An 11177-nucleotide genomic window follows, 5' to 3' on the forward strand; every position below is an offset into this window, starting at 1 on the left:
CTGTTCATCCACTCATTCACGGAGATTTCTTTGTGGTTTTCACGTGTGTTACGAGTAAATATAAAATGAAGTCTGTAACGGTGTGTTTGGCGGTTGTTGTGCTGGTAGCTTTGGTGGAAGGACAAGGGATACCAACAAGTGAGTAAATTTTACTAGAAACTTGTAGTCATAATTTTGTAGAAATGTAGTAAAGATTAAGTCCAAAATGAAATGGATAAAAAAATATTTGATATTCAATAGTATTTACTACCAGTGTAATTTTTTTTATAAAAACTTACTTCCTACTATTATTTCCTACTAATCCTACTAATATTATATGCGAAAGTTTGTATTGATGTCTGGATGTTAACATGTTTGTTACTCTTTCACGCAAAAACTACTAAACGGATTTTTATAAAACTTTACAGTATTATTGTTTATTACCCAGAATAACAATAAAGGCTATAATTTATGACGATCAGTGACAAACTAAATTTCACGCGGGTAAAAGCTAGTACATAATAAAAACTTACACTGATAAATAACTACTCTCAAACGCTATCTCAGAACTGTGATTTTGCATGGATGACCAAAATTTCTAAAGATTTGTCCCCGATTTTGCAATAAAGTTTATAATTATTGTTTTTTGTTTCCAGAAAAATGCCCTCCCGGTGAACATTCAGTGCTATACTGTCCTAGGATGGCAGAGCCGGACTGCACCAACCCCACTGTACACGAACGAAATGCGCCTGGAGCATGTGACATCCCCGATTGTTTCTGCAACACTCCCACTGTGCGGAACCTGGACACTGGCAAGTGTGTTAAATTGGAGGACTGTCCGAAGAAGAATTATTAAAATTCTCACAAAATATTAGGTTTTAGAATCTCTCAAAAGATTTTTTTTGTAATTAATAGAAAATTAATAATTTTTTAAGCCGTATGCTATTGTTACAACCGTTGCCGTTTGACTTGTTATTAACTATTTATTTTATCGTTGTTACAATTTAGATGCCTTACAAATACTTTAGGTTTATGTAATATTCGAATCCTGTAGAACACATACTCGTAAGTAGGTACATTAATTACTTTGTTTTCACGTCCATAAGTGCCAAAATTAAACGTTGGTCTAAATTGAATAAAGATTTTTCATTTTCATTATTTTTTCAACCTATTTATACTTATTAATNTTTTTGTATAGTCTGTGGAAAGAAAATATTAAACTCTGTTTTAGCTATCAAAGGTTTATAAACGATTATGAATAACGTTTTTTATCAGAGGTTTATAAGAGTGTTTTAAGCCTATCAAACGTTTTAGCTAATGTAGGTTTTAAACCTATATTAGCATTTTATTATGAATAAGACCGTAAATGAATAAAATTCTATGTGCTAAGATGAAGAAGCAAAAAAACTCACAAATTCTTTTCCAAAAGTGATTTAAACCGTTTTTCTAACCGCAAGCCAATAAGAGTTAAGTCTAAATTAGAAGTTGCAGGTGTGTCCGAGACTTTAAGTCGCTCCAAATTTAATTAGTGTCTGAACAATCCGGCCGTGTGACCTGCGCTCGCAAACTTTGTTCTGCACAGTGGTAAGGTGAGAAGAGTTGGGGCCAAATTCAGTGGAAATTTTATAGATTTTTAATCAAATTTAATATTTTTTAACAAAATATTAAAGGAAGGTAGAGTCCAAATACAGCCAAAATTTTAAATGACTGTTCAAAATAATTGAAATTGTTTTAGCTGACGCTATAAATATTTAATAAGTGTCCAAACAATATCTACTCATAAAATGTAGCTTACACAGTGTGATGGGTAAAGACAGTAGAGACAATATACGGTGTTCTAGTATCTATTTTAGTTGAATTTGGAGCAACCATCCCAAAAACAGGGAACATCTTCAACCCGACTACATTAAATGACCTAGCTCTGCAAGTGGAGTGAACCGAATCATTTACCACTTAAAACTAGGCGTGTGCTTCGTGCAGTAAAAATCTTACAAAGGCAAGTATTATGACCACAATGCATGTGACGTAAGTAACTTAGCTCATAAAACAAACAGTAATATCTACACCACCGCATAAAATAAATTTATAGTTATTTAGTGTGAAAGATTAAGGCTACATACTTGTAAATACTTTCTTTGTACCTGTTAGTTCTTTCCTTTTGTACCAATTTTTTTTCTGCCAAGTGCAAAGCTTTTATACCAAAGTCGTTCTAAATGTAATTAGTGTCGGGATCGGGACAATTTCACCTGCGCAGTATGCGGTCAGGTCTGCCCGAAACACACTTTCTTACTTGATGCACAGTGGTTAGGGTCAGTTACGGTCCTGAGCTCAAATGTTGGAAACATTTCAATATTTTATTTTTTTATGACGGTAAAAAAGGTTCATACAAAGTTTTATTTTCTGCTTATTTTCTAAAGTTTTAATAATCCCAGAATAATTTTTAGCCTGTCACTGCTTCGGACAATAAAGTGAACCAGTGCTGAAAAGAAGCAGCAAAAGAAGCGTACTTTTACAGCATAACAAGGCAGGTATTTGACCGCAATCGCACCTGATATTAATTTGAATACAAAACATCTTAGTTTTCAAGCCCGGTCTGTGAACACGTAAAATTTTGTCCAATGACCCCAAGCTACCCATCCTTATCGCTCGCACGTAATTTTATTGCTGTCGCGACTGTGCGACGGGCGGCCGCAGTGAGTGTGCGAGCGACCAGACTATAGGTATAAATCGCTTCTCAAAACAATCCCAAATTAATACCAATTGCGTCCAGTTCCCAAGGTCAAAATTAATCGAATCAACCCCTCATTTCTGCGAACTGTCGAGTAATTAATAAAAGAAAAGGGCTTAATCATAATCAGGAGTGGCCCATCAGTTAGACTCATTAGCGAATAACTCAACCGGTCAGATAATTATTTCATCGAGATCAGGCGTCCTGGGACTGAGTTATAAGAGCCAGCGAGACTGAAATTTAAGATCTTTTTTAAGGGTTTTCAGTAATCAGCCACATAAAAAGTACTCTACAGCAAACTCAGAATTAATACATATTATCTGTGGGCTGAGTGTGAGCTTATATCAAACGTCCTCACTAGTGAGCGCGTTAAAAAAATGTATGAACATTTTAGTTCTTGAACGTTTCCGCTAGGGGCGCTATAGGTACAATCCGTCATTCATTTAATGTCATTTTTTTACGTTTGTTGTAAACTCACACTCAGCTCGCTGTAAATTAGGTAGTTCTGTAGTCTAGCTAGAGCTAATGATCCTTTTATTGTCAATAGACTACTATTTGATAGGTGGCATTGGTAAATTAACTGTTACGTTAATCTGAAAACAACAATACATCTTTTCCCCACCTGTGAAATGAGACACTGTCAGTTTTGTGGTGGACATCAAAGAGTTTTTTAACTAAGTCGGGTAAAGGTGACGAACGAGTTTCGTCCTAAATCGATATTGCTAAAAACTTAACCTTTTTTCTGGCGCAATCGGGTAAAAGCTTTAAAGAGTACCATCGTCCATCACCTGCCCAATTGTTTTTTAGAATAGATGCTGGCCTCTTGGAAGAGTTTTTTAGATAATCTTACTCAAAAAGTCTAAATTTCACAGCTTGAACCCGCTCGTCCTCCGGGAAATTACAGTTTCGGCCAATTAGAAACGGCCTGAATAAATTTCAACAAACACCGAGAGATATTTTTTAATTACGGCCGGTTTATGCGATCGTATCTGATATTAATTTTTGCGATTAATCATTCGGCCCCGTTGAGACTCAATGGACGTTGTCGAAAATTGTTTTGTAGGTTTAAATTGAATTCAACACATTATTTTCTATCGGATTTATGTGTGGATTTATATGGTAAGAGAGATTTTCATTGAAGAAATTGTGAAATCAAACTGTGGAATGGACTGTCGTCTGCGTTGTTTCCGGACGGATACGACCTGCAAGCTTTCAAGAGGAGAGCGTATCTTCACCTTAAAGGCCGGCAACGCACCTGTAACGCCCCTGGGTCTGCGGGTGTCTATGGGCGACGGTAATCACTTACCATCAGGTGATCCGTCTGCTCGTTTGCCACCTGACTCAAAAAAAATACCATATCAAAACTGCATACGCGGTACTTATCACTAGAAAACGAATATGAAAAAAAATCTACTGAAAAAAAAAATTGTTACCAAGGTGATCAGATCGCAGACATTCGTTTTCGAGGAAAAGTCGTTCGACGTTAATTATTTAAATATTATATTTGTTCAGACTGTTTTAATGTTATTTGAACAGCCTGTTATTAGTTTCGCCTTTTGATCAATTTTCAGTGACAAAATAATTATTTAGCAAAACCAAACGTTGTTTTCACGATTTCCATTTGGGTGATTCACCAATATCTTATTGCACCGAACTAAATTTAAAAAAATATTGCAAAAACACAATAATTCGATTCGTTTCGCCGCCCCAATGGACGTGCGGCTTTAATACTGCAACACGCTCTAACCCGTAGACCCAGCACATAAACCAATTTCTCCTCGCCGTCGCTGCGCAAACAAAACACACAAATGCTCTCACAGTTTAAATAAAGCACAATTTTATTTCACCTGCATCCTAGTTCTTACTTAGTCATAACGTATGACTTTTTTAGCGTCGGGGAAAGTTATAAACGGACTACAGTGAATCAAGGTACTGCAGAAAACTTATGTAATAATATAGGTATTTTGCAACAAAAAATAAAGGTCTGATATGATAGAAGACTATATTCATATCACGACTGCAACTCCTGTGTAGCCAGGATCGATTTATTCCCTCCTCTCATCCCCACCCCTGCCAATTCTGTGTAAGCAGGATCTACCATCAGAAAATCCAAAATAGTAGACCATAAAAAATATACAATAGGTTTAGGTACTTACATCCAGTCAATTTATCCACAACCCCAGGTAAGGTAAAACTGACATTGTCATTGGACTGACAACGAAATTAAATAAATAGGAGGAATTTCTTCTTCAGCTTCTACTGGTGGAAATGTTAATGATAAATTAAACGAGTATAAAACCATTAAGAAAACATACAACACGCAGTCTAAGGCTGAGTTGCACCATTTTAGTTTAACTTTGACAAACGTCAAAAATCTGTCAAATTCCATATAAAAGGCACCGGTTAACGTCAAGGTGCGTACGGATTGCGCGTACCCTGGTACGCGTACTCAGTTTACGCGTATCCGGAACGCCTAGTCCATACCTGTGGGTCTAGCTAGCTACTAGCTGCAGGTATGGACTAGGCGTTACGGATACGCGTAAACTGAGTACGCGTACAAGGGTACGCGCAATCCGTACACACCTTTATAGTTAGATACCGTTAAAGTTAGGTGGTGCAACTCAGCCTTAGTACATTAAATATTATTATTGAAGCTATAACTTCCAGCGCCTTTCAAAATCAACATAACGCCATCTCGTAGCCAAACACATCAACATAAAGTTTGCGCATCCAAATGATAGATGTCGCTGCACTATTTACCGGCGGAATGGCCGCCGCAAATAATATCTACCTACCGCCAGACAGACCGAAGAGCGTAGCATATTTTATGCACAGATCTCGGAGAACCTACTAATCTGAATGTATTCCGTATAGACTGCGGTGCGTTTGCACCTTACGATTGTGAAACGTCGTTTGTTTGGAATTGTAGCTTCACATCTGTCGTGTGTAAGGAATTGTCTCAACTCTGTGAGACTCTATGAGCCGGTGGTTTATAAAGTTCTGTGTTCTCTGAAGCACTGAATTTCAAGTTGATTCAAGTTTGCTCCTTAGAACTAAATAATGTCTACCCACCCTTAGAACAACAATTATTTATTACATTTACCCCCATATTACAAAAAGCTAGACTCTGGTTGAACTCTGGTACTGGTTACTTACTACTAGTACTTGGTCTGTAACTGACATTTAGTACGGAAATGTCATTTTAAACCAGTGCTCGTCCCGGGTTTATCTTTTTTGTAAATGGGAATTAAATTTTTCAACGTGTACGTAACGTTCCCACCTGGCAAATCAACCTTGAACCACCAAATCTAGGTAGAGATAGCATAATTATAATAACCGACTGATTCTCTCTCTGAAAATGTATTTTTTCCCGAATAGATATTAAAGTTTTACATATTTAATAATTTAAGCCTCGTTACAATATGGTGTTCGGGTTCATAATTACCTGTTCTTACCATACCACGAATAAAGAATAAACTCTTCATCTTTAGTATTCGAATCGTACACTGTAAATCCCTTACCAACCTCACCAGCAGCCGGACACAAGAAATGTGCCCACATAGGATATCATATGATAATATTTCTCACAGGCGCGGCTTTGCGATTTCCCCCGTAGATCTCTGTTTATGTTATTTTATGGACTGATGTGTTTATGACAGTCGAGTATTTTTTCGTTACCCGTGAAAAGTTTTCGTATGTTTTCTTCTTATTGGACGTATGAGGAAAGGGATGATTTGTGTCTTCCCGGATGTGGTGTATTTTACTGGATTTCTTTCCCGGGTTGTATTGCAAGCGATATTTTGACCACTTCACCCAATATAGAAAATGTACGAGTACAATAGATATTTTATTGAATGGATTGACTACGTAACAACAAAATTTTATGCGTTTTCAAAGTAGAGACATGCGACATTTGGCAATTAAGAAGTATCCTACTATAATAAGGATAGAAAAGAAAGTAATTTTTTATTGATTTTTTCGTGGTATTCTATTTGTTAGATGTATGCCCGTTTTCACCATCAATCTCTAATTTTTAAGTGACCCCTATAGTAACAAATAACAGGAATTTTGCTGTCATAGGGGTTACTTAAAAATTAGGAATTGATGGTGAAAACGGGCAGTAGTTCCTTAAATTCCTAAAAGTGTAGTTTCCTGGCATTTAGCATTTTCAGCACTCGTATAAAGCCAACTGCACTATTTTAATCTTTAAAAAAATATTTAGAATAAAAATGCAGTAACTTTGAAACAAAAAGTAAAATTCAATTCATAACACTGCAATTTTCAAAATAGTATTAATGGGCTAATCTCCGATAGTAAGATAATTATACCTTACGTGGCGTTTGTTTATAGATTAATTACGAAATATTAAATAATATTGATGAATTATCGACTGTAATCGTGTACTGATAAGAGCGTAGTAACAAATCTTGTGCCATACTAAACAGTCATGTATCGTTTAATATTGTTTTCTGTGTTAATTGTAAGTGTTTATTGTGCTGACCCTAAATTTCGGACGGTAGAAACAGAAGAGGGTCCCGTACAAGGCGGAAAGTACTGGAATGGGGATTTTTATGAGTTTTATGGGATACCTTACGCTACGGCACCCACTGGGCGAGACAAGTTCAAGGTATTATGTTTAGTTGATTTAGTTTGAGTATTAATTAACTACGGTTACAAAACTGCGGTTAAAAACTGCTCCTTATTAAACTAAATAACAAGTCGAGTCTAAGCGAAAAGTTAGTAAAAATAATACTTTCTTATGCTTGGTTTCACCACCTAACTTTAACGGTAACTATAACGATAACCGGTGATTTTTATATGGAGTTTGGCAGATTTTTGACGTTTGTTAAAGTCAAAATAAGATGGTGCAACCCAGCCTTAGAAAATAGGTATAAATAAAGTTGACAGCACATCGGACTATACTTTTCTGTAGGCAAAAAGTATTTATAACAGTTACATTAAAATGACATTAGCTTGATGTGACGTGATCACGCATTTATTAGGTCGTCGTGTATGTAACTCTTTAAGTAATGGAATCTTAGAATCTAAATTACTCCCACTTCTAATTCTTGTATCATCATGAAACTTGGCAATAAATAAATAATAAATAAATAAATCTTTGGACAATTTCACACAGCGCCAGCTAGCCCCAAAGTAAGCAACTTAATGCTTGTGTTATGGGTGCTAGCTTAACGGATATACTACTTATATACTGTATTTTTTTTAATACATAAATATTATACATAGTCATTAGTCACACCCAGACCCGTCGCAGAAATTAAAATTGATCATTTCAATTTCTGCCCGGCCGGGAATCGAACCCGGGACCTCTCGGCATAGTAGTCCGTTCCGAACCACTACACCAAACGGCCGACTTTAGTAGATTAGATGACAATACAATATTATGGTACCATCGAGCTGGTCTGATGATGGGACTAGAAGGTGGACATAGGAACTCCTAAACGAAACGCGGAAAGCTGATGATGTAACCCTTGCTGGTACAGCGTAGGGGCTCATGAGTCCTGATGATGAAGTCAGGAGGCGGCTATAGGAACTTCTTTTTGGCTTTTTAGTGCAGTAATTAGAAGCGCGTTTTTAGTTTTTTAAACTATTATTTATTACAATTTCAGGCACCTCTACCAGTCGAACCGAGGCAAGGGCTGTTCGAAAGCCCAACAGAGAACATAATCTGCCAACAAACGGCTTACACCGGCGAAGATGATGAAGACGAAGTATTCTTAAGCGGCAAAGAAGACTGTCTTCTAATGAACTTAATGGTGCCAGAAGTAGCAAGCGAAGAAAACCTCGTCCCTGTAGTCATTTACATCCACAGTGGAGCGTTTGCTGGAGGCAGTGGCACTATGAGCAAAGTGACCCATGTAGCAAACCGTGACGTCATTGGCATAACATTCAACTATAGAGTTGGAGCACTTGGGTTCGCCTGTTTAGGCACTGAAGAAATCCCAGGAAATGCTGCACTCCAAGACGTACTAGCAGCTTTGAAGTGGATCAATAGGAATATTAGAAAGTTTGGTGGTGACCCTGATAATGTAACCCTTGCTGGCTACAGCGTAGGGGCTACTATTGCAGAGCTCATGGCATTGTCTAAACAAACCGATGGGCTTATCCACAAGATCATTCTTGAAAGTGGTTCAGCTTTAACACCGTTCGCTATAAACAGACACCCTATAACTACCGCAAGGAACATTGCAATTTCGATAGGATTCAATGACACGGGTAATCTCAAGGACCTTAACGAGTTCTACCTCAACGCATCAGTCAAAGATTTGGCTATTAAAAGTCTGAATTTCTTCATGACTAACAGCACTTTTGGGTTTGCTCCTTGCATAGAAAACAAAAATAATCCCCAAGCAATCCTAACGGAGTCTCCTTTGGATATTTTGAAGAAGAAAGATGTGAAACCGTTAGCAGTTTTGACTGGATTTGCGAATATGGAAGGTTTGAGTCGCGCTAGCAAATTTGATGCATGGAGTGAGATGATGAATGAGAAATTTGTTGATTTTATACCAGGAGATTTGGCTTTTAAAGATGATAAAACAAAAGGGAGCGTTGCAAAAGAAATATACAAATATTATTTCAATGAGGAAGAAGTGACACACGATAACGTCAGAGCATACATTGATTACTTCTCAGATTGTATGTTCAAGTATGCTATAATGAAATCTGCAAAACTTCACGCAGCTATTGCTACAAGGCCTGTGTATTTGTATGAGTTTTCTTACGTTGGAGAGCTAAGTGCGAAACATCAGTTTATGGACAAAATCAAGGGTGCAAGTCACAGAGACCAGACTGCTTACGTTTTGGACTTCTATGGTTACACTAAGAAAAAGAGGGATCTTGACACAAGAGACCGTTTGACGTGGATGTGGTCAGACTTCGCCAAATACGAGTAAGTTTTTAATATTTTTCGATGATTTAAATCTTTTTTAAATGGTGTCTTTTATTTTTGGGCTGTGTTTCAGAATTTCAAATGCCTTTTCATAACCGATATTTACTGATTCTCTGGTTACAAAGACTGAACTGTTCATCATTGGAGTGAAAGAATCATAAGGAAATAAGAACGTTTCTTTGTAATTCGAATTATATTTAGTCCAGTCAATAAAGCATTATAGATGGAAAACCGTGTAACACAATTTCTGACTTCGGGACTTTATTTAGGTTAGTTAGGAGGTGAACATAGCAAAAGTCCCCGCCCTTAGCCCTTGAGCCGGCGGAGAGAGGGGGGTTTAAAGGTACCACTTTTCGGTTTTTCGCTTAATCCTCGGAAACTATGCGTCCTAGTCTCGTGTTCGTCTAAATATACGCACGGTGCAGTCCCCTCCCTGGAACTGGGCTTAACATGCTCCCGCATGTCTATAATATTAGCTCAATGTTGATTTAGCCGATTTCCTCCTGATGGGAACATGTAAGACAAAAATAAAATTTCCAATATTACAGACCTTCTAGAGCAGATGCCGCGAAAACTATACAAGATATAGAAAAACTTGACTATCTCACCTATAGCAAATTGAATAAGCTTTTTTTGGTTCATAGTAACCATGTCACTAGGACGCATAGTTTCCGAGGAATAAGCAAAAAACCGAAAAGTGGTACCTTTAAACCCCCCTCTCTCCGCCGGCTCGAGGGCTAAGGGCGGGGACTTTTGCTATGTTCACCTCCTAACTAGTCTAAATAAAGTCCCGAGGTCAGAAATTGTGTTCCACGGATTTCTCTCTACACCGTCGTTCATTGACTTAAAGCATTCATTGACTGGACTAATTATTGACATTGTTTTATAGTAAACAGTTCATTTATTTATCCTTTGTCTTGTTTAGGGCATTATGGGGCCATTGAAACGATGATTTTATTCATGTATCTTTGTTTTAATTTCAGAGATCCAACCGCTTATGAAAGTAGTCTCATAAACGTCAAATGGAGGAAGTACTCGAACGACAAACCTTATCACTTATCAATAGGTTCGAAATTGCAAATGAAGAAAAACTTGTTCACTGATAGCTACAGCTTTTGGGACAAAATCTACGAGAAATACTACTGGAACCCAACGTCGGTAAGCTTAAACTGCTATTTTGTTCTTCATCGACCATCAATACCATTGATCTTTGCCAGTTACAGAAAAAGAGATAGGTTAGATTTTGTTCTTCATCGACCATCAATCTTTGCTGGTTGCAGACCAAGGGCTAGGTTATTAGCTCGCATAGCTGACGAAATTTTCCATAGATGTGTACAGAAACAAACTATGCAATCACTATGGAAAACTACGTCAGCTTAGGGAGCTAAGCTAAACTAACATAGTTTTGCTCTTGGCTTGTAACCAGCAAGGTAAATAAATTGTGAAAAATCTGTTAATATTTCAAATCTGTTCTTTTTCAGGTTCAGTGATGGCAAGCTTGAGTGTGGTGTTCAATAATTTATTAATAAAATAAAATGTGTTTTTGCAAAACGTTCAGGT

General features: G+C 37.2%; 2 protein-coding genes across 2 annotated transcripts; both read left to right on the forward strand.

Annotated features, from left to right (window-relative positions):
- On the forward strand, positions 1 to 1065 carry LOC114363464 (uncharacterized). Its single transcript, XM_028319188.1, has 2 exons — positions 1 to 138; positions 636 to 1065. The coding sequence occupies exons 1-2, from the start codon at positions 66 to 68 to the stop codon at positions 833 to 835; spliced, it is 273 nt and encodes a 90-aa protein (XP_028174989.1). The 5' UTR covers positions 1 to 65; the 3' UTR covers positions 836 to 1065.
- A 6035-nt stretch (positions 1066 to 7100) lies between these two features.
- On the forward strand, positions 7101 to 11168 carry LOC114363462 (esterase FE4-like). The gene is made up of 4 exons (XM_028319186.1): positions 7101 to 7334; positions 8338 to 9617; positions 10601 to 10775; positions 11099 to 11168. The coding sequence occupies exons 1-4, from the start codon at positions 7155 to 7157 to the stop codon at positions 11105 to 11107; spliced, it is 1644 nt and encodes a 547-aa protein (XP_028174987.1). The 5' UTR covers positions 7101 to 7154; the 3' UTR covers positions 11108 to 11168.
- The last annotated feature ends 9 nt before the right edge of the window (positions 11169 to 11177 follow it).

The sequence above is a fragment of the Ostrinia furnacalis genome, unplaced genomic scaffold (assembly GCF_004193835.3).
Source record: "Ostrinia furnacalis isolate ACB-3 unplaced genomic scaffold, ASM419383v2 OfSCF7140, whole genome shotgun sequence".
Taxonomy (NCBI): domain Eukaryota; kingdom Metazoa; phylum Arthropoda; class Insecta; order Lepidoptera; family Crambidae; genus Ostrinia; species Ostrinia furnacalis.

Coding starts and splice junctions, on each gene's coding strand:
- LOC114363462 (XM_028319186.1), top strand. CDS start 7,155: ATGTATCGTTTAATATTGTTTTCTGTGTTAATTGTAAGTGTTTATTGT. Junction 7,335..8,337: donor CTGGGCGAGACAAGTTCAAG/GTATTATGTTTA, acceptor TTACAATTTCAG/GCACCTCTACCAGTCGAACC. Junction 9,618..10,600: donor TCAGACTTCGCCAAATACGA/GTAAGTTTTTAA, acceptor TTTTAATTTCAG/AGATCCAACCGCTTATGAAA.
- LOC114363464 (XM_028319188.1), top strand. CDS start 66: ATGAAGTCTGTAACGGTGTGTTTGGCGGTTGTTGTGCTGGTAGCTTTG. Junction 139..635: donor AGGACAAGGGATACCAACAA/GTGAGTAAATTT, acceptor TTTTGTTTCCAG/AAAAATGCCCTCCCGGTGAA.